Genomic DNA, 23,587 nt, shown 5'->3' with positions numbered 1-23,587 from the left:
CAAATTCACATCTTACCTGAATCCAAATGGAAATTAACATAAAGCACTTGTAAGATTTGAAATGCTGTGTGACTGAATGCATTCATGATTCATCCAGAAAGTGCTTTAAACTATAGACAAGCCTCTTAGTAAGACTAGAGTTGTTTAATAAAGTTGTTTTAAAAAAATTTATTTGTATGAGCAGAGATGTCAAAGCAGAAATACATAACCCACTCTGCTGCCACAAACATTATTTATACAGTATAATCATTATGAAGTGTGCTTGTAATTTAAATTAAATAGAAGTGGTGTTTCAAAATATAGTAGATATTTTTAACTCCAAAAGTAATTTTCCTTTACTGAGTGTCCCAGATTGCTCTACAAGATTCTGTTTTGTACATTGCTTTAATAACTTTAATGTTGCAGGTATTTTTATCTTAAGTTTTGGTTCATTAATTGGAGGAAAAAATAATTTGAAGATACTTGGAATGTTTGCTTAACAGTTATCTCCCTCCAGTGTTTCTTGTTGCAAGCCTATTGGGGAACTTGCTTTTTTCCCTTCCTCTTTATAACTGAAGAATGTAACAGCAGACTTCTTGAATTATCCATTTATCTGAACTTCTGCATCCACCTATTCAGGTTTCTCTAACTTTTTATTGACACTTACGGATATGGAAGATTGCTCTTTTTCCCCAAGTGTTGGTATGTGTCTTCCTGAGGCTCACAGTTCAAAGAACATACGCAATACATTACTTGACTCCTCCTACCTGACACAAACAAAGAGTTGAGTGAATCTGCAGAGTTGATAAAATTTCATTTTAAAAAAGGCTTTAGAGAGAGAAAAGCTAACTGCATGGATGAACGAGCCAGAATTATTTGTGTTGAGAGGGCATTTCTGTTTTGGGAAAATAGAAGAGTATGCTTTTAAAACTGTAGTTTGTTCTTTCTCAACAGGCCAGGCACAGTTAACTTTATTACCTTTAATCTTTTCTGTTACAGTATGCCTAAGAGGAAGAGTTTTGGAGATAAGTTAACCAAAACATGCTGTTCCTTAGTTTGATTAACTACCATTATGTCTGGTCTCAATCAGAAAGGAAAATTATCTTCATTTTAATTGAGTGGCTAGGTTGTCTTCTGGGTAAGGAGGGAATAGAATGAATTAAAGTTTTCTTGATCTGCTGGAGGGTGTTAGAGGGAAGGTACTCAGCTAGAAAAGCTAACATGCTAAGGGAGAGAGGAAGGGAGGGAGGGAGGAAGGCCTGAGATACCAACATATTCATGAATTGTAGTGTCATGTGCCTTAGAAGGGCTGGTTTTTTGTTTTTGTTTTTGTTTTTTTAAAAAAAGGTAGCTGAATGAATTCCCCATCTTAGTTACACAGGCCAGGTAGCGATGGAGGCAGGGAGTCGAAATGTCTCCCAGTGATTACTAATGACATCAGAAGTTCTCTGGTATACTGTAAGGTATTCACTTGGACATGAAGGGTCACAAAAAGAATTTAACTTTTAGAAGTCTTTATAGCCTCTTGTTATTGCCACATATCATCAAGTTGTTGCTTGAGATGTTTTTTCGCCTCAGTATTTCACATCATTATTGTGACCATTTCTGCTTTGTTCAAGTGAATCCAGTTCACTTGAACAAATATGTAGCATATGAAAGACTGTTTCAGTGCAGTAGTACTTCTTCTGATATGTTGCATTCCCAAAATGTAATTGATTAATAGTATGGGGAAGATCATGGTTGTACATCTCTCTTTAAATTTTTTATTTTTTTTATATCTTAGAGAGGCTCACAGTCAAACAGAGAAACGAAGAAGAGACAAAATGAATAATTTGATAGAGGAACTGTCTGCTATGATACCTCAGTGCAATCCCATGGCACGAAAGCTAGACAAACTTACAGTGTTACGGATGGCTGTGCAACACTTAAAATCTTTAAAAGGTGGGTTTAAGGAAAATAAATCTGAAAGTCTGTGTTATATCAGATGTATCTTCTACGTACTATGAAGATCTTCTACAAGAAGATAATGTGTATCTTCTTTGATGCTAAATAAATCAAAAGTAATTTAATTTACTTTTCCTTGCTGAGTTCAATTCCGAGTGTGACCTTCATTTAAATTTTCATGTTTGTAGCTTCCAGAACTTCATTTATTCTTTTTGCTTAGTATAGCTGAAAAAAGCCACCCTTCAGTGTCTGATATTTTGTATCTGCTCAGGGTATTGCAATCAAGTCACTCTTTTTTTAAAAATTACAATGACCAAGCAAGTCTCTTTCATTATTTTCCAACCCCCGAATCAAAAATTTGTTTTCTGAGGTCTTCACTTTCCATCCTACTTTCTGTAACAGTACTGTTTCTGTGGTACTGTACTGATGCTAACAGCTACTGCCAATAAAGAAGCAAATGGTCTTCATACTCCTTTTTTTGTTACCATGTTTGTGGCTGCACCAACCCTTTGTTCTCCATATTAGAATTTCGTATTTAGCTGTTGACTTCAAAATTTATGACATCATGGAAAATGGCCATTTAAAAAATGCTTGACCAAAGAAAATTATGTAAGTAGTTGCACTGGCAGGGAGCACAGAGAACTCACTTAAGTGATAGATTTAAGTCTTTTACAGTGTACCTTCATAAGACCAAAACCAGTTGCATAAAACTAAACTAAAAATTACATTTGGATATAATAATCTTTCAAACTTGATATTTTGCTTGCAAGAACAGTAATCATGAATCTCAGTGAATGGCTAATTTTGGGATCAAACCAGGATATGTTCCTTCCTCCTCTTTTGCTATTGCTAGTTTGTTTTTTTTTTTCTCCCCTAAAAGAATTGTATCCAATACAAGTTGCATATCACATGGTCTATCAGTAGCACACAAGTTTTCAGGTTTTTTTGACAGCACTGTTTTAGAATAGTAATTTGGTCAATAGTAAGCAAAGATCAAAATTTATGTGCATTGCGAAAAAAATTATTAATAAACATACCTTAATAAAAACCCCATTAGGCTTAGGTCAAAGAAGTGTAGGAAGTGAAATACACTACTAGCTTGACAGTAACAGAATCAGAATAATTTAGGTTGGAAGTGATTTCTAGAGGCCTGTTAGCCCTAACAGGGTGAGAATTTTACATAAAGAAATAATGTGACACAAGAGCAGGACAGTAATTGCACCTGCAGTTTAAACAGGCATCTGCCAGAAATCTTCAGCTCAAACATTTGTATTTTAACAATAGGATGTGTAAACTGCACTCATCCAGCACAGTTGTTACATGTTCTTCAAAACAGATGTTTTAAGAAAAAACAAGATATTATGTGGAATTCTAGTAAATGCTGAAATTTACTGGAAAGTTCTATGACTATTTACCCCAAAAATATCTAGATAAAAGTTATGGAAATATTTCTAATGGCTAAAAATTATTTTAGAGTACTTGCAATGGGTGCTAGAACAGTACATGCAGTGAGTCAGTTTCACTTCATGTAGTGAGAGATGCAATTTAACTACAATAGAGGGGTTTGGATTAATGGATATCTAGTACTAATGAAGTACTACTTTCATGCCAAAAGGCTATTGATAACACTGGAATTATTCAGATTCCACAAATGTTAAGGATTCTGAAATAAACTTATGAAATGTTTCTGGAGAATTCAGTTCTTATTATACCATTTCTCTAGCAGTACATTAAAGATACTTGAACAGAAGTTTCCTTGCTTTGTGCTAAATAAGGGGCAAGAAAAATCTGGTTGCGTGTCCATATTCATTACCAGCATATGTTTGAGGTTTGTTTTTTTAAAAATATTTGTAGAATTTTTAGTTTTTTATTTTATTTAGCTATTGTGGTTGCAAATACTGTTGAAAGTAAATCTAAAATGTAACTGTTGACATTATATCTACAATTAATCTATTTTCCAGGTTCCACTAGCTCCTATACAGAAGTCCGGTATAAACCTGCATTTTTAAAGGATGATGAGCTCCGACAGTTAATCCTTAGGGTAAGTGTCAAGAAACTCTTACTTAAATATGTCCTTATTAAAGCTTGCTGTTAACTTGAGGTTTTAGTTGGAGAGTGCTTTTCGCCCCCATCTTTTTCTTCAAGCAAGTGCTTTGATGTATTTGGTAAGTACTGCTGTATGAGCTTTGTCCACTCTACAGGCTTTTTCATCATCTCTTGGCGTGGCAGACAGCGGTCCTTCAAGGGGTAATCAAGCTGTATACAATCTGGGTATCTAACATGATATTAATTACATAATAATTGTATTAAAGGAAGTAATATTAAATGTTGATATTGACATCTGCATGCAAGTATGGAGAATGCTTTTAATTACTCATAAATTCCACAAGAGCAAGTGTAGAGTCTTGCATCTGGGGAAGAACAACCCCACGTACCAGTACAGGTTGGGGGCTGACCTGCTGGAGAGCAGTGTAGGAGAAAGGGACCTGGGGGTCCTGGTGGACAGGAGGATGACCATGAGCCAGCAGTGTGCCCTTGTGGCTAGGAAGGCCAATGGCATCCTGGGGTGCATTAGAAAGGGGGTGGTTAGTCGGTCAAGAGAGGTTCTCCTCCCCCTCTATTCTGTCTTGGTGAGGCTGCATCTGGAATATTGTATCCAGTTCTGGGCCCCTCAGTTCCAGAAGGACAGGGAACTGCTCGAAAGAGTCCAGTGCAGAGCCACAAAGATGATGAAGGGAGTGGAACATCTCCCTGATGAGGAAAGGCTAAGGGAGCTGCATCTCTTGAGCTTGGAGAAAAGGAGACTGAGGGGCAACCTCATCAATGTTTACAAATATGTAAAGGGTGAGTGTCAGGAGGATGGAGCCAGGCTTTTTTCAGTGATGTCCAGTGATAGGACAAGGGGCAATGGATGCATACTGGAGCATAGGAGTTTCCATGTGAATATCAGGAAGAACTTCTTTCCTGTGAGAGTGACAGAGCCCTGGAACAGGCTGCCCAGAGAGGCTGTGGAGTCTCCTTCACTGGAGACATTCAAAACCAGCCTGGACAAGTTCCTGTGTAATGTGCTCTGGGTGACCCTGCTCTGGCAGGTGGGTTGGACTGGGTGATCTTTCGAGGTCCCTTCCAACCCCTAGGATTCTGTGATTCTGTGATAAATATACTTGCTTTCCTTCATTTAAATTCTTAAGAATGTACTTCAAAGAACATCCAAAAATAGCACCTGCAAGAAGAAAGATCATCTTGTTTTCACACTTCATCATATACCCTTTCTCATTTCCAGTTATTTTCTTCTGTTTTTTTCCTGCAGTAACAGACTTTGCCAAGATCTGTAACATGACTCCCAAGTTAAACTGTTTTGCATCTGGCTGCCTCTTTTCCCAAAGCTGTGTTTAAGAAACTTTAGCTATCTGTAGTTTAAGACCCGATTTGCTCCTGGCAATCTTAATTGTTTTTTGGTGTGATTTATAAATTAATTGTAAAAAATCAGGTTTAAAAATGGGCTTCCTTGTAGTAATCAATATTAATTGTATATTTTAATTGTATGTTTTTAAGCTATTATCTGTATATTTTCAGGCTGCAGATGGATTCCTGTTTGTTGTTGGATGCAACAGAGGAAAAATTCTGTTTGTCTCAGAATCAGTTTGCAAAATACTTAATTATGATCAGGTGGTTATAATTTTCTTTCTTGGTTTGCTTTTACCTTGCATTTTCATATAAGTTTTTAAACTTTTACATTTTATTGTATGTTATTAAAAAACAGTCCTTGTGATTTCCTGGAATTTCTTTGATTTAACTTCTTTCAGAGTAAAGCTGTATATTCTGGAATGAAATATTTGCAAGTACAGTCAGTGCTCCTCACCTGAGTAGTGACACCAGATTTCAGTTGATCGTCTTTAAGAAAACTGCTTGTCTGAGAGGGATTATTTCAAGTTGTCCTAATTTCTATCTCCAACAGGTTTTCTTTTAAATGATAAAGTGATTTTTGAGGGTTTTTTAGGCCAAGGAAAACTGGTAGTTCAGCAGTGTTAATTAAAGCTTTTTGTGGTGATGCGTTTATGCTCAGATGCACTACATAACTATATATACTTGAAGGAAACTGAGATAGTGTGAGTCAGCTGAGCTTGTAGGATAAGAGAAATAGGAAAAATATAAGTACCTTCCATTAGTTGACATTTAGGATCATGGACAATTACCACAAGTAATCAAAGCATGATAACTGCTTTGCTTATGTATGACTTCTGTTCCAAAAACAGAGGCTAAACCAGTTAATGGTTCCATCTGTCTACTTCTGTGACTTGGAAGCCATTTGTGCTGTATTAATTTTCTTCAGAACGGATGTTTAACCGATCTGGACACTTATTTTATAGGTTATTTTTTTAATAATGGAAAAAAACCTGAACTCAGAACGATATCTTTTAAAATGAAAATTAAATTAATCGCCTTAAGGGAACAAGCATAAAGCTGATTTTTATTTCTTTTTAAAGTTCTACACTGGATTCATTTAAGGACTAAAGTACTTCTTGGAGTTCCTACTTCCAGACCCATAAGATCTTCTCTGTTCCAGCCAAAGAGGTTCAGAAAATGTGACTAACTTAAACTATGAACTTAGTAACTTATCTGGGAATCGTTCAAGGTTATGGGTCCTATGCTGCAGCATAATCTATTTGTTACACCTGTATATTTTGACAATGCTGCTATTAGTCTTTCTCAGTGGCACTCAGCATTTTGCCTTTGCATTAGGGTTAGATGAGGACTGTGCAAATGAAAGGCTTTATGTTTACCCTGGTTTCTTGGAAGCTTTTCATTAAATCCACTTCTGACTGGATTATTGGAAAAGTGCTTCTATTTATGCGTACAGTGATCATATAGGAAAAGGCATAAGACCAAAATGAGCTGCAATTTGAATCTAGAATGTTGCTTGTCAACACAGCTCCTTTCTACCTATTTATTTGACCTGCTGTGGTGAAGGTAAGCGATAAAAAAAAACAAAAAACAATGAAAACCTAAAACAATTATGTGAGAAGTCTTTCCTTTTCCAAAACTAGTGCTGCTTACAGCAGTGCAACAGACCAGTTACTTTGGATTAGCAGGCAGCAGGTTGAATGGATCCCAGCTGGAGAGGTTCCTGTAAATATCCCCCGTGGAGGAGTGCTGAAGTGAGCTCACCCCTGCTTCTAGGCAAGCCCTGGTTCAGTGGTGCAGTTTGGTCCAACTGGACTAGAGCTCTAAAGTCCTTAGGTAGCAAGAATGTTTCTTCCTGTTTCCCTACCACCTTATTGTTTCATCCACCCCATTTTTATAAAAATAAAATAATTGAATGTGGAACAGAATATTGTTGTTTAGAGCAACAGTGGTGCTTGATCTTTTTTTTTAATGGTGTAGAAAGTTGCTTTTCTGAGATAAGTAATATGTATGAGATCTTGTTCTAAAACAATGTGGTCCTTATTTGTTTTTATTTTTGACGTTCTTTTTTTCTTACTAAATAGGCCAGTTTAATTGGACAAAGTTTGTTTGATTATTTGCATCCGAAAGATGTTGCAAAAGTTAAGGAGCAACTTTCTTCTTCAGATGTCTCTCCTAGGGAGAAGCTCGTGGATGGGAGAAGTAAGTCCATATTTGAATGTGCTCAGGCTGTTTAAAGAAATGTTAATGAATTTAGTTACTATGCAGGACATACGTGTTCATATGCATGTGGATGTGCAAGCTTGAGGTATAATTCCTATGAACCAGACATATTTGAATGCCTATCTGTTGCTTAGAATGCACTTACAGTTTAAAAGCTAGCCCAGAAAAGAATTTCTTTTAGATAATGACTGAAATTTGCACTGTTAAACATTTACCAAGGTGTGGTCTGATGTTCTTCCTACCAGGCGTACTACTTTTTTTCTTGTATCAATACAAAAGACCTGATGTAGTCGAACATGGGATAAAATACTTCAATATCAAGAATCCCTGTCTTCTCTGAAAATGCTAAGTGTCAATCCGAATTTAACCAAATTTTACTTTCTTTACAGTTATTTCTAATATGGAAAGCCTTATGTACTATGCAGCTGATCACTACTTTATATTGGGCTTTTAGAAGCATCCTTGCAGTTCTTCCTTGTACCAAATAGAAGCTGAAAACTTAAAAAACTTATTTATTAAAATACATTTCAAAATATTAAGAATTGTTTAAAAGTGGTATGGTAGTTCTTTTTAATGTTGGAATCTGTGTGACAGTCAAATTATTTTTGCCCTATTTAAGATAATAGACTTTCCATTTTTAGTTTTAAGGACAAAATTTAATCAACTAAACAGTGAGGAGAACAAGCTGGAACCTAAAAGGAAGAAAAGGCCTTGTGTTCTGAAGTTTTATTGTTTGATTTTTGTTTTTTAACTACTTTACTAAATTTTTGTAAGCTGGCTTGCAAGTACATACAGATTTTCAAGCTGGACCAGCTCGACTGAATTCTGGTGCTCGACGTTCCTTCTTCTGTCGGATAAAATGTAGTAGGACCACAGTCAAAGAAGAAAAGGAGTGCTTGCCCAACCCAAAGAAGAAAGGTATCAAACAGTCTAGTTGCAGTGGGGGCTTTCTGTCTTGAAACCTGTGATATTTAAATTCTCAGTCAGTATTGTGACCCTTGTAGTTATTACTTGCTTTGCGAAGTAGCTGTAGAAAAGTGTAAATACATACTGGAGACATGTTTTGAAAAACAGTCTAATTGTACTCTTTCTCCTCCCTATTCACTCCGGAAAAGGGGGAGAGAGGAATGAGTTACAGTAGCTGTTTAGGAGCCCGTGGTCTGTTGTAGTCAAATTTTAGAACTCTCAGGGAAATTTTTGAAAGCACTGGAGCAGATCAGAAGAATGAAACTAAATAACCTGTCTTGAAGATTACTGTGAATAAGGCCTGCAAAATCTACTGTTTTGAAGGAAAAAAAAAAGCAAGTAAACCAACTTCTTTTTCTGACTTACTTTGTGTTGTGTGTACTTAAAAAGTATTAATTTTTCTGACTGTTTTGGGGTTTTTTTTGGCTTTTAATAGTAAAGTTAATTTATCGGTGTAATTCCATTCATTCTTCCAGTAATTTTAATTTACTCCGTATTTTGTGATGCCTGTACAGCAGTGTACTCTTGCCAAGTTTTCAGTTAATGGATCTTTTAAAATGTAATTTCCAGCTTTTACTTTATACCTTAGTATTGATTTTTGCAAAGGTCTGCTGAAATTGTTTGACCCTGAAGAAATGTTCCTACTTTTGTTTTTCAATGTATCCTGTTACTGTTGAGCTACACCGTACAATAGTCAATTTAAAAACAGATCTACCATTGTAAGTAAATAGAATTCATTTTCCCTTGATGTGCCAGCTAGCTTGGTTAGATCTGAATTTAACTTGTGTAAGTGGTTCTCAGGAAGCAGCATTGAGGAAAGGCACCTTGAAAAACTGAGAAATGGTGACAAAGTCACAGCAGGATAACTTCTTTTTTCATTTTACAGACTTGATACATATTTTCTGCAGTTGATAGTATTAATGCAGTCAAATCTGTGTAAAGCTTAATTTGTTCAGAATACAGATATCAAGAATACTTTGACAGGTTTGTGATTACTGTAAGACACAGTATGTCATCTCTTTATCTTGATGCATATGAGGGTGTTTGCTTGTTAGATAGGTAGCAAAAAGTTTACCAGCCGTAGGAATTAATTACAGGCTATTCTGTAATTTAAGACTTAGAATATTTGTGTTCCCAGAAAATTGAGGATTTCAGGGTTTTCAAGATAAATAGAAAAGAAGCTGGGTTGTTTTGGATTGTTCTCTCAACTAATTCTTTTGGCTTTTACACTAAACATATGTTAAGATCCTTGTGTTAACAAAAGGCATTTGGAAGCTATGGAGTGCCTCTCCAATTTATTTTAATTTACAATACATATGAAAACATCTAAAAAGAAAGTAATCTGTGGGTTACCAGACTGTTCACTTTTTTTATCCGTGAGACTGTTTTTGAGCTGCCAACACATATAACTTATCTTGCTAACTCTTACATAGGGTTAAGGTAAGCCAAAGTTAAGTAGTACAAAAAAAAGTTTAAAAATGCTCCATAAAATTATCTGTAGCCTTGTACAGTTATTGTAGGTAATCATAAAATGTAGTTGCTAGTCTAATGATGAATGAAATTTAAAACGTGATTAGGTTTACTTTTTGACCATAACTGCTTCTTATTGAATTTCTTTTTAATAGATCACAGAAAATACTGTACCATTCACTGTACTGGGTATATGAAGAACTGGCCTCCTAATGAGGTGGGAGTAGAAGAGGAAAATGATGTAGAAAAGGACAGTAGTAACTTTAACTGTCTTGTTGCAATTGGGAGGTTACACCCTTATATTGTTCCACAAAAGAGCGGAGAGATAAAAGTCAAAGCAACAGAATTTGTGACACGATTTGCCATGGATGGAAAATTTGTTTATGTGGATCAGCGGTAAGTGTTTTGTTTTGGTTTTTTTATGAAAAGAAAATGAAAATTACACCACTAGTTAAATTTTCAATACTGTCTGTCAAACTAATTTCTCAAGCAGGATAGGATTTCTAGGTGCTGTATACAGGAAGCAGTTCATTCTGAATCTGTAAGTACTCGGGCTTTGGGTTTTTTTTTTGGTCAAACATAAAACATGATATATAAAAGTAAGTGTATTGTCCTGTAGGAAAAGGTGAGCTGGGAAGATTAAACTATGTTGGAAAATGCCTTTATATACTTATTTATTCATCAAGAGAAATCTCAAGTTAGAGCTTCCTAGCTATGCGTATGACTTGAGTAATAAACACTTAACCAAAAGTTATTACTTCTTAAAATTTTACTATTTGGAACAAATATATTCTATCTAAATGAGGTGCTGGATTATTTCACTACAAGTGAAAGCTCAGTTTCTATTTTCTGAACTTCCAAAATAGACTTTTATTTCTTGTATAGACCGAGTTACAGTTTGCATTTTGAATTTCATTATTGTCACTGGAAGCTTTGTATTGCTTTCAGTCATTGTGTGTTTCATCTAGAAGTGTCAGTTTAAACCTTTTCCAGCAAGTGGCAGAGGAAAATTCAACTTCTAGTGTCTTTAAATGACTCACTACATGTGACCAGTACCCTGACTGGATAATGGGAAGAGTTAATGATTCCACTGTGGGTGGAAGCGCCTGGTCCAGACAGCACAGACACTTTCAACAGGGACAGTCAGACCAGCCCATGTTCACAATCCCCCAGTCACAGCTTTGCTACATACTTCTGCAGCTGGTGCTACCAGCCAGCAGCCAGCGAGGCCCCACCAGCACAGGGCTACAACAGGAGTGGGGCAGATATTTTCTGTGTACCCGTGGCTTGCATGTTTAAACACTATTATTTTGTCTTTGAGTTACTATTAATGGCAAATGGATAATTCACAGGGAATTATATTTCCTTTTGCTTTAGAGCTATACTAATGCTATATCTTTTTCCCAAACATGAATGGAAGCATTTTTATTTATTCTAAATATTAATTTTCTGCTTTATCTGATACTGAAGAAAACAGACTTTGCGATTGTTTGCATCTGCTGTAGTTCATGTTTTTATTTCTAACAGTGCAACAGCAATTTTAGGGTATCTACCACAAGAGCTACTAGGAACGTCTTGTTACGAGTACTGCCATCAAGATGATCACAATCATCTAGCTGAAAAACATAAAGAAGGTACAGAATCATTCGTCCTCCCAGACTACATACAACTACATGTAACAGCTGTGAAAACAATACAAATAAAAACCAGAGGCTGAGAATTAATAAAACTAAACAATCTTGGCATTGTCCTTTTCCATGTCTGCATTAAGACATGCCTGCAGAAAGCTTAAAATAAAAGCAAGGAGACACTTCTGCTGCCTTGTATCTTGGCTCAGTGCTTTAATCTCAAGGGAATAATGCTAATGCTTCTTTCAACCCTGCTTCCTAAGAATGAGGAAGGAGTCCTGATGGACAAATGTGCCTAATCGTGTGGTTAAAAACACCAGTTATGAAAGTTCACCAAGTCAGGAGTCTCCCTACTAGTGGTTTGTGGCTATTTGGTACTTGGGCTTTAATTTAAGATTAATAACATTGCTGAAACTGTAGCTTGATATTAGTAGGGGTTCTGTCCTGTCTGTTGTTCTGACGTTTGACTTGTATTTCTGGCCATCAAAATCATTTTGATTCTATGATGCTATAAAACAGATTATTTTTAACTTTATCTTCCTAAATATAAGTATAGTGATTACAATTTTCCTTTCTTATCTAGTGTTGCAGAATAAAGAAAAAGTATTTACAAATTCCTACAAATTTAGAGCAAAAGATGGGACTTTTGTTACTTTAAAGAGTCAGTGGTTTAGTTTCATTAATCCGTGGACCAAAGAACTGGAGTACATTGTATCAAACAACACTGTGGTATTGTAAGTAACTCATTATAAGAATCCCCATGTTATTTTATGTCTTACATACAGTTAACATTAACAGGAAGCAACCTGTTTAAGAAGCAGAACAAGACTAGAAAATATCAACACTGCACAAAAAGTGGTTGAGTAACCTGGAAGAACATTTTTTTGCATTTACCATTTTTTTCAGGCTTAAGTTGTGGATGTGACTCTGAGAACTGCCTTTTCCCGGAAGAGAAAAAAGAGGTTAAGGTTTCTTATTAAAGGAAGAAAGTAGTAGATATGAATAAACAGAAATGTCAAGTTAGTTCTGCTTTTCCTTCTGAGCTTTGCAAGACTGCATGTGTTAGTTGACCTAATTTGAAGTGCTACCCTGCCTACCATGTGTCAGAATGTGGAGAAGTGTAATTTGTACATCACAGAAATTCAAGGCAGGACAAAAAGGTACTCTCCAAATGGAGAAGCCTGTGAGATAGACAGTAATTGTGTGCGTTTAATTATTTTTTAGTTTTACTTCTTCTTTTTTAGTTTTAATTCTTCTTTTTATCCTCTATGCCTTGCAATGGAGCTGTAATTTGGATTGTTCCAAATCTTTGCCAACAGCTGAGTTTATGAGAAAGGGACTGAGAGAATTTTATTACCATTGAACCAAATTGTCAAGGGAGGCTTTTACCCGTTCTGTAGCTGGTTCATGTCTTAAGTCAATGTCACCCACTTATTTTGCCCATGTCCTTTTTGTTCAAGAAGACAGAAAAAAGTAGTTAAGACAGCCTGTGCTGCCCAACAGCCAAAGGCCACTTTTGCCTGTCCTGTACATCCGGGCTTCTGCATCTGTCTAGAGAAGGGAAGGTAGGCAGCAGCTGCTGGCAGAAAATAGTCACTGACCTGTGCTTATAGCAGTTGTTTATGGTTAACCAGTCTCCCTCCTAGGACTAAAAGTGGCAGCCTTGTTCTCTTGTCATGGAACACAGACAACTATATTGGCCTCTCTTCTTTATTTGGAGAATAAGTAGAAATTAGTACTTCACCCAGTACTTTGGAAACAACAGTAGAAAGGACTGAACGTTGAAACACGTGAGGAGTATCTCATTTTTTCATTAGTTTGAGTATGATAGTTTTTACTCTGTGTTAAGTATTATTGAAATAAAACATGCTCACTTTTGCCTTTAAAAAACATGCTTTTTTTAATTTTAAATTTATTTGAATCTCAGAGGTCATAACCAATCAGCTGAAGAACAGGACCACTACAGTTCCCAGCCTGCAGAAGGCAAGTATTGCTTCTTACAGTTGTCAGGGGTGCATTTCTGGATCAATCATTACTATTTTAGACTTACTCAATCCAGATTTTTTTTTTTATTCTAGGTTGTTGTACAATGAAAGATAACTTTTTTAAAGCTAACTCTGGTGATCATTTCAAGTTTCTTAGAGCATCCTAATTGATATAATTCAGATAACTGTGATCAGAAGGGCTTATAGCATATCTTTTCCTTCTAGTAGCTTTTACTGTAGCTAAGATTTTGGTTGATAGAGTATTATGCTTCTATCACAGGCCCTATTAGTATTTTGCCTGATTTTCCGAAGAAATGCAGTTGTACTGTCTCAGGATAGAGGATGATAATGATTTTGGTACATATTTTGTTAATATTTTTCTGCTATGCATAGACTGATTTCCACATGCTCTTTTGTCATCTTACGCTGTGTTTTTTTATTTTTGCTTTTGAAATTGTTCAAAAATTTGTGAAAACTTCAAGGTTGTTTTTCTTGTATGTTTTGTATTGTCTGTGAGAGACTGCAGATGGTAATGATTAAAGCTAATTTCATTACTGGAGATCAGTGACTTTCACAAATATATTATTATCTTTATATTTCGAATAGGAATTACAGCACCCTCCTTTGTGACTTAGTGTTTTAAGGAATTTAATTTCTGAAAGTAAGAGAGAGAACAAAAACTTTTAAAATTAATCCTTGAGGTGAGTGGTTTTTGCTGTTGTAGTGAAATGGCTGTAACCATAAGGTTTTATTCTGTTTTGTTTTTTTAACTGTAGATGCCGTAAAACAGTCTTTAGTAAGTGTACCTGGAATGTCCTCTGGAACAGTTCTCGGTGCTGGAAGTATAGGAACTGAAATTGCAAATGAAATATTAGAATTGCAAAGGTAATAAATGCTTAACATCATACATTAGGCTTTTAAGTAAAGATAGAGCTGTACATGATTATGTGGAGGTTGTTCAGGTTTCCTTTTTATTGTGTAATATCTATAAAATATTTTTAGTTTGAACATTGACGCTATGAGATACCTAAAGTTAGGTCTGTGCATGGCACAACAAATCACTGGTGCTAATAAATAGTTTTGTTCTGGGCATGCAGTTTCCTTTGTTAATGAAAGTATTATTTAACTACAACTTTAAAAGTGTTACTGTGATGCAGCTTCTTCACATGATGTTTAAATGAGTAGATAGATAATTTGGGAATGGAAAATCAGTTGTCTGTGAGTAGTGTTTGTATTTATCTGATGGCATTGCTCTGCTAGGAAAACTTTCCCTGAAACAGTCTCCAATGGAGCATTTTCACAGCCTTTCTTCTCCCTTTTCTGATTATCCTGAATGTAGACTGAAGTGCTAGACCCCAGCCATAGATTAAAAACAACCTCACTGCATCATTTCAAATGGGAATCTGTGCAAGGTTCAAATTGTTAATTAAAGACTGACCATTTTAAAACTAACTGGTTTTAGCAGGTACACAGCATACCCAAGGAATTCAAAAGGAAGAAATGTTAATTTAATGTGAAGATACCTTTGTATTTTTTGTGTTGTGCACCAACAGTGGTGCCTGACTTGCTTATAGAGAGAGAGGTTATTACACTGTCAGTTTGCACTGTATCATCATTTGTCGTCTAAGAACACTTTTTAAAGAGTCTCTGAGCTGGCTAATTCCAGGACTTTGGGATGCACATGCACAAAAAAGTCTATTTTCAGTCACAACTCTTTTAGCAATTAGAGTTTAATTAGAAAGTCTAACCACTTGTGTTAGGGTTAAATTTAGGAAAACAGCAATATAATCTCAAAAGCATGGAACAAGTTATCTAGGTATTAGCTTTAGATAATGAAGGTGTCCATCAGACTTTAGTTCTTCCAGTTCCAGGTAAAAGAATATAAAGAAATCTTTTATGTCTGTAGAGCAGGGTGTTCCTAAGTCACATGTGGTTCTTCCCGCTTGCATTTTTGCAACTGGACCTGGAGGAGCAGAAAATTAAATCTTCCAGGAAGAAGTACACCAGTTTTGGCAACAATATAAGGAATAGTTTTGTATCATAGAATATCCTGAGTTGGAAGGCACCCATCAAGTCCAACTCCTGAGCCTGCACAGGGCAATGTAAAAGATAAACTGTGTATCTAAGAGTGTTTTCCAAAGACTTGAACGCTGATGGGGTTTTGGTTATGACCACGTCTGTGGAGAGCTTGTTCCAGTGCTTGACCATCATCTCAATGAAGGTCTTTTTCCTAATATCTTCCCCTGATACAGCTTTAAACCATTCCCCATGTCCTGTCACTGGACACCAGAGAGAAGACATCAGCACCTCCCCGTCTCCTTCCTGGGGAAGTTGTAGACAGCAGTGAGGTCACGCTCACTCTCCTCTAAGCTCAACAAGCCTGGAATCCTCAGCTGTTCCTCCTACATCATGCTTTTTCTAGTCCTTTCGCCATCTTTTTTGCCCTCTAGACAGAGTCTTACATTTTTATATCCCTCTTGTATTGTGAAGGCCAAGACTGCACACAGTACCAGAGGTGAGGCAACACCAATTCTGAGTCTAGCGGGTTAATCTCTTCTTTTGACTGGTTAGCTATACTGTACTTAAAAGCACTCCTGCATGCCCGTGTCTCTTTTGGCCACTAGGGCACGTTGTTGACTTGCATTGAATTTACCATCAACCAAAGCGCACCCCCTAGTCCCGTATCTCTTTCTGCAGGGCTTCACTCCAGCCTCTTGTCCTCCAGTTTGTGCATACATCAGTATGCCATAGCATAGCTAGCTTCTGCTGTTTCAGTAGTAGTCTGACTCATCAGCATGTCTGTGAGGATGTTATGGGTAACTGAAAAGCTTTACTGAAGTCAAAGTAGGTAATATCCAATGCTGTCTCCTCATCCATTGAGCTAGTCAGTTCCTTGTTGAAGCTGTCGGGTTCGTTATATAATTTCCTCTTCATAAATCCATGCTGGAGTCCAGGATTACACATTATATGTTTGCAGTGTTGTTGTCTTCTTGGCTGTCTCTTCATTACAAGACAGTATTTGATTTTCTGAATCAGTAAAAACCATGGCCAAAGCCTAAGAGTGTGATGAGTGACAGTGGTAGATGTTTTACTCTGTTTCCAGTATTTTGGAGTTGCCTTCCAATGATGAACTCACATCCCTTTACTAGAATAGTCAAATTGCACAGGGATTTCTTAATTTTCCATGAAAGGAATAAAACAATAAATACTTTTGTTGTGATGGGATGAAAAAATTGCTTCATCAAACAACAACAAAAAATCCATCTCACAGCATGTTGGCAAATTGCTGGGATCATCCACCAAGGAGGAGGAAAAGCACTGGCAATAAATAAGGGATTGATATCCTCAGCAGCAAAGATGGGTTGTTGTATTTTGGTAATATCATTGTTACTGTCCTCTCACCTGCACCACCTATAGAGGGAAAGATAGTCACTTTTTATAGCTTTCTTACTGAAGTAAGTTGGTAAAAGTTTTTATCTCTGACTGTTAATATCCAGGAATGACCCAAGAGCTTAATTTGACTCCTGTTCTAGATGCTTCAGTCAGCTCAATGTGATGCTCTTGATTGAGATCACCTGACGTGATTGAGATGAGCTGAAAATGCTCATCCATGTGACTTACATATTTCAGTTTAAGGGAACCAGTTTATTAAGTAGATTAATAATAAATTTGCTGGATGAAGAAAGAGTGAATGCATTCTTGGGGAAGTTTTCAAAGCTACCACTTGAAAGTTCTGGTATTTGTATTTTTAAGAACAACATTATGTTGCTTTCTTTGGAAACAGTCATTTTAGTTCTCAACTAATAGACTGAATGTCACAAGATTTTGAAAGGAAAAATGTTTTGCTTGCCAGCTTCATCAGCCAGAGTAATCTGAGCCATTTTAGTCTTGTGAAGGCGTGTTTGTTTCAGGGATCTTAGCTGTCTCTGGACACTGGAAATTGAGAAACAAACTTGTGCTGAAGCTAATAGCCCAAGAAGTTGCTATGCAGGGGAAGGCAAAGGTTAAGAGCAAAGTTGTGCAGAATAGGATAAACTCTGTGTCCAAAGAAAGGGCAGTTCTGAAAAGCAGCCAGCTATGGAAGGAAACAGTTTCACTGGGTAACTGGGATCTCTGGCATCATATTCATACTACTATCCTGTATCTTATATTTATGGAGATGTCTGGATGTAGATGCTTGCACCCAGATGTAGTTCACTTTTCCAGAATTGTCTCTGAGAACAATGCTGTATTTCTTTCCAGCCAAAGAGTAGAAAGAACTTAATGCTATTTCTTAATTTTTCTTTTGTATGAAAGAAACCAAGTTACTATCTTGCACACACCAAAGCAGTCAGAATTAAACAAAAGTGATCAGCAGAGGCTAACACCAGCTGTTTTCCATCAAATACCCATGTGACTACAAACATAATCCAATAGGGTGAGTGCATTTACTACCTGAATCTGCTCTCTACATTTTTTTTAACATCAGTAAGACACAGATGCTTCTTAAGCTATGCATCAGGCATCACCAATTTTATATGTTTGGGTTTTTTTTATTTCAGGACTTTGCCTGCAGCTATCTTTACAAGCAATTGAATTAATATCTGAGGAACAATAGTCTGTTACAGCAATGCCATAACTCTAGTCAGTCTGGGGTTTCTCACCTGACCTTTAGAGATCATACTACTACTTATCAAATAGCATACTGGAAAGTAGGAAACTAACACATATTCCACACAAATAACTCAACTTACTTAAGATAGGCTGCTTATTCACCCATTTCTATCTTTCCTCCAATTCTTTGTCACATTTCAGATCTGAGGAGGTAACACAAACAAAAGCATCCAGAGTGCCCCAGTTCTTCTGTATCTTGTCCTCTGAGAGTCAGGAAGGTCAGGGGGAGATGGGAGCAAGCTGTACAAGGGGCCCTGATACAGCACTTCCACTGTTAAGTTTCATGTCTAGCATGTTTGGTGAGGGATGATGAGCAGGATCTCAATTCTTGTAACAAACAAGTGGTCTTTATTTTTAGTTGAAATTTTATGAAAATATGGAAATACAGGTATAAAAATAGTAAAGGGAGCATTAGAGGGATGTATTGTTTTCCCTCTACCATTTAGCAGAACTTCCTTTTGTTGTCTGTATTCTTTATGTATTTGAAATATACATATTTGTGCATTATTCTGAAACTTGTTACTCTTTGGTCTGTCAGTGCTGGTGATTCAACAGAAAAATAAAAGCATGCTCAAGTAATTATGACCCATTGCCTTTATTGATCTCTTCTGCTTGTTGTGTTATCAAAACTTGGAGCAGGAGAGTTTAAAATCTTCAGGAGAGTTTAAGACAACATTTTCTTAGACTAGCTGGCTTGTGCTTAGTCACTGGGGAGGACTGGTTGGTTCTGCAACACATAGGCTGTTCTTGAGTTTATGATTAAAGTGACTTGGTAAATCAACTAAACATACACAATTTCAGGTTGCGTTCTTCACCGTCTGTGGAGTTAAGTCCATCACATCTCTTAAGGAAGTCACCTTCTCCAGCTTTAACTGTAAACTGCAGCAATGTGAGTATGTCACTGCCTGAAAAAAATTAAAAGGTTAATTGTCAGATAGCTCAAAGCCTGTGGTTGAACCAAATTACCCTGACTTGTGTTTTTGTGAGAGAATGTGTAAAGCAGTGCCAACTACCTTGAAGCTATGAAAGTCTTTGAGAGATGTGTCAGCAGCAGGAGTTCCAGCCTCATTTACAGGGGTATCAGTTCAAGCCTTAAGGGGCTATTCCTGAGGCTGAGAGGGCTGCAGTCTCTACTCAACTATTAGAATCTTTGCTGAAGCTCTACAAATATGCTAAATGTGAGTGTGATGAGGGCCCCTATGGATTTGGAATTGCATTAAAACTTATGCTAAAAAAAAAATCAGAGGTAAGTGTTTCTACCTGTTTGGTTTGACAACCTAAATAAAATACCAGTTCTTTTCTCTCACTTCGGCTTTTAACCTTAGTGTTCTTGAAGACTCATTTAAAAATCCATTCTGTATGTTCTCAGTTTTTAAATTATTAATATTTTTACTTAGAAGGTATTTCCATAGTATAAAATTAATAGAATGTGCTGTTTTGCATATCTGGTAGTGTTAGTAACACCACACACTATAATTATCATAAATTCCTAATACACAAGTCAGGCAATCCAGGAACTGCTAAATTGCACATATTTGGTACATGAAACAAATGGGAATGTTTAATTGATTTTTTTTCTGATACATTTGGTTTAGAATGGCTTCCATCTCTGTTGTTGCTAGCCTCGTTTTTCTGACTTGCAAAACGTAATTTAAAACTAGATTTTTATCATGATGATAACAAGATGCAAAATAACAGAGAAGACACAAGTTTATAAGTCATTTGGTTCAATGCATATTAAATGTGGAAGGTGTGAGGGCCTTTTTTTAATCTTTTAACCAGAATGTGTTGACATTGACAAATATGGTATCACTGAGAATTTGTAGTTTATGGTACTAGACTTGGAAATTATGTACTAGTACAATTTGTTTTGCTGGATATATTTGCACTGTGAAGTACCTTTGAAAAATGTGCAAGCAACACTTTTTATTTAAGCCAAGTCCAGTGCTGTGTATAGTCTAAAAAAATGTTAAATGCAGTAGATCTGCCTATTGATGCATATTTTTAATTTACTCTACTTAGTACTTTGACAGCAAGTTATAACATTTCTGTAATGTAATAATTGTCAGTAAAATGTATTCTTTAATTCTGTCCCTTTTACTGTTTCTGTTCTTTCAGGTGCCAAACAAAGAGTTGATTCAGTTATGTCCTTCAGAAACTGAAGTTCTAGAGACTTCAGATCAAAACCAGGGTGCTATTCCATTTCCCAGTAATGAACCTCTCCTCGGTAAGACTTATTTCTCTTGTGGATAGTTGGAAAGTTGCAGGGGAAGACACTTCTAATAAATGGTGTTATTTTGGAGTGCACCACTTTGCAACCATGTATAAATCACAGAATCACAGAATCAGTCTGTTTTAAGATGAGAGTACTCTTAAAATATATGTGTTATCACCAGAAGATAAGCAGCAAGATTTCATCAGTGAATCAATCTTGTGACAAAAATAACATCTGTAGCAGAAGTTTACCATTGTATTCTTGCATGCCACAGTTTTAATTTGGTACTTATAGCTCCCTCTCCAGACAAGAGAGACGGGTAAGGAGAAGTATTTCAGTGCAATGTAAGGGAACTGGGTGTAATTAGTGAACAATTGTCCTTCTAGCACTTTCTTTCTTAACTGTATGCCTTGAATAGTCAATACAAAGGGCTAGTCAAAATATTTCAAGAAGAAATTTTTTCTTTCCCCTTCTTCAAGTATGCACTAAGACAGTGTATTTTGTAGATATAGGATCCCCTGGTCCTGAAAGAGGAGAATGGCAATATTTATGCTTACCCTGTGTGTCAGCTCTTGGAAACTCTTCCCCTCTCTTTCTTTTATTTCAGTTACTAGAGCTTAATTTATTTAACCAACAGCTTTCTTCCAGTTTAGCTAAGAGCCCTTTATATATAAAAAGGAAAAAAAAAACCCTAGTCCTCAAATAAGGGTTTGAAAAAAATAAATAAACCAACAGCATTTATCCAAGATAGGCAAGGAAATGTTTTCATTGATACTTGAGATAAAGCATTTTACCTTACTGTTGGTAAAATCAAGGGTATAGCATTGATTTTTAGAGCTATAGTATAGTAACTCTTAAGATTTCAGGAGTTCTTCTAGCGTAGTATCTCAGATGAGAATTCAGGTACATGCTTGTGTTTCTCACTAAAGTGACATAAAGTAGAAAGATGTTTCCTGCTTCAGTAACGTGAACTTCATTGCATGGATACATGTTTTATTACCTAGCAGTTTGAGGTGGTCCAAGGGATTGGCAAGATTAAAGTTATCTTCTTAGACCAAGTTATATATGTCATTATAACTGTTGGTACATATATATTATTTCTGTGACTTGATTTTTATTTCTTCTGTCATTTACATGTAATGGTTTGCCTCAGCTTCAAAAGAAGGTGCTGTTTAAAAAAAACCAAACCTGTTTTGAAAGTTACTGTATTATTCATGCTTTGTCCTGCATGGTTTAATAATTTTATAGGTGGCAATTCTCAGCTGGACTTCGATGCAATATGTGAAAATGATGACACTGCTATGACAGCTCTTATGAATTACTTGGAGGCTGATGGAGGACTTGGAGATCCAGCTGAACTCAGTGATATACAATGGGCTCTCTAGGTTTGCTTTTTCAAAATAAGAGGGAATGTGAAATCCGTAATGCACAACAACCATACATCCTCAGTACTGTATTATAGTTTTTTAATGTTTCCTTTGAACTCATACTTACTGTCTAAATATTTTTTAAGACTGAAGCCTTGTTCAGAAAGAGACAGTTTCTGTTGCACCTATGGAAAAATGCAATATTTTTTTCATGATGGAGAAACCTTGAAATTTTAATACTGAACCATCTGTAACTGGAGTGCTTAAACCAAGTTACTATATTTTTGCTAAGAAGATTAAACCAAAAGGTACTGTACAATGTACAGGAATATTTTTGCTTAGTTTTAATACTTCAACATTTATTTATTGTTTTTGTTTCAAATAATAGAGTATTGATTATCCATGTTACTTTCTGTAGAACCTACTGTACTTAGATAGTTTTAAGAATATTTGTAACTATTAAATGTCATTGAAATTACAATTTGCACACACTACAGTTGTAAAATAAGGTGTTATAATTCTCCAATTATGAGGTTTGTGATTCCCTATTCTTTCCAGAAGTGCAATTTTTGTAGTCAAAAGTGAAAATAAAGTCAAGTTCTGGAAATAAGGGTTTGAATTAGATCACCATAGCTATCAGAAGAGAATGTTTTGAGAAAAATATTTGCCTAAGAGCTACAAAATCTTAATTGCTACTTTGTATTATTTGTAATGTATTATTAGAGGGGCAGTGAACAGAACCTAAGGAAAATAATGGTAGAAGTGTAATAAAGCACTTTGGTCTCTTCACAGGTTTTTTTACTAACTGGAGAAGTCTGGATAGATTATCTTGGCTCCAGAATGAGGCTAACAGTGTCTAGTGGTGAAAACACACTAGAATGCTATTGTATCTTCTATAGTCTCACTGATTTTGGAGAGATGAGGGTGATTTTCTATTACTTGAGTCTGTGACTTAAAAAAAATACTTCTGTAATATAGCTGTGTCTGTAAGTAAATGCTGTACAGGATGATCTTTAGGGGACAACTTTTGCAAGAATTGTATCCCACTTACAAAAAATGACTCGAACATGGCACTTAATAGGTCGTGTTAGAACAATATGCATTAGTATGTTAAGTGGTTGTGTTTATCTCTGATATTAACGGTTTAGATAATTTTTTTGCACTGGTTATATATCATAAAAGCATCGTTTTTCTCTTGTGTTGGTTTTTGTTGGGTTTGTTTGTTTGTTTGTTGGGTTTTTTTGTTGTATTTGTGGTTTGGGTTTTTTTTGGGTCACGAAAAGAAAGCATTTGAAGATATTTGTTACCTGTGCATATTTCTAATAGACACGTCCTGATAATCACTGTTATCAGCAGCGTGGCGTTTGTTTCAACAACACACCCGGGCAGCCCGTGTTGGCGGGGCTGTGGTGCGGGGACAGAGACTGCGGTGCGGGGACAGACACAGGCTGTGGTGCGGGGACAGACACAGGCTGCGGTGGCCACTAGATGTCAGGCAGCGGCTGCTGGAGAGCTGCCCTCTCCGGAATCAAGGCATCGCTTTGTCACAGAATCACAGAACCCTAGGGGTTGGAAGGGACCTCGAAAGATCAATCTAGTCCAACCCCCCTGCCAGAGCAGGGTCAGCACAGAATCTAGGGCAGGTCATTCAGAAATGCATCCAGATGGGTCTTGAAAGGCTCCAGAGAGGCAGAATCCACAGCGTCTCTGGGCAGCCTGGTCCAGTCTGTAAACCTCACAGTAAATAATTCT

The 23,587-nt window shown here is 36.4% G+C and overlaps 1 protein-coding gene across 1 annotated transcript in view; it reads left to right on the top strand.

The window, feature by feature from the left end:
• The window catches only part of ARNTL2 (aryl hydrocarbon receptor nuclear translocator-like 2), a 34,705-nt gene extending 12,208 nt beyond the window's left edge, over nucleotides 1-22,497 (top strand). The window contains exons 5-17 of the mRNA XM_010004136.1: nucleotides 1,763-1,920; nucleotides 3,885-3,964; nucleotides 5,500-5,592; nucleotides 7,413-7,530; nucleotides 8,326-8,469; nucleotides 10,143-10,383; nucleotides 11,515-11,621; nucleotides 12,199-12,349; nucleotides 13,543-13,598; nucleotides 14,377-14,485; nucleotides 19,055-19,142; nucleotides 20,372-20,480; nucleotides 21,717-22,497. Coding sequence (XP_010002438.1) covers nucleotides 1,763-1,920; nucleotides 3,885-3,964; nucleotides 5,500-5,592; nucleotides 7,413-7,530; nucleotides 8,326-8,469; nucleotides 10,143-10,383; nucleotides 11,515-11,621; nucleotides 12,199-12,349; nucleotides 13,543-13,598; nucleotides 14,377-14,485; nucleotides 19,055-19,142; nucleotides 20,372-20,480; nucleotides 21,717-21,853 — 1,591 coding nt within the window. The 3' untranslated portion in view covers nucleotides 21,854-22,497. The remainder of the gene's footprint in view (nucleotides 1-1,762; nucleotides 1,921-3,884; nucleotides 3,965-5,499; nucleotides 5,593-7,412; nucleotides 7,531-8,325; nucleotides 8,470-10,142; nucleotides 10,384-11,514; nucleotides 11,622-12,198; nucleotides 12,350-13,542; nucleotides 13,599-14,376; nucleotides 14,486-19,054; nucleotides 19,143-20,371; nucleotides 20,481-21,716) is intronic.
• The last annotated feature ends 1,090 nt before the right edge of the window (nucleotides 22,498-23,587 follow it).

Source organism: Chaetura pelagica, unplaced genomic scaffold (genome assembly GCF_000747805.2).
Source record: "Chaetura pelagica isolate M959 unplaced genomic scaffold, ChaPel_1.0 scaffold198, whole genome shotgun sequence".
NCBI lineage: Eukaryota > Metazoa > Chordata > Aves > Apodiformes > Apodidae > Chaetura > Chaetura pelagica.
Note: the sequence above shows the minus strand (reverse complement) of the source record. Positions and strands in the feature narration are given on the sequence as shown.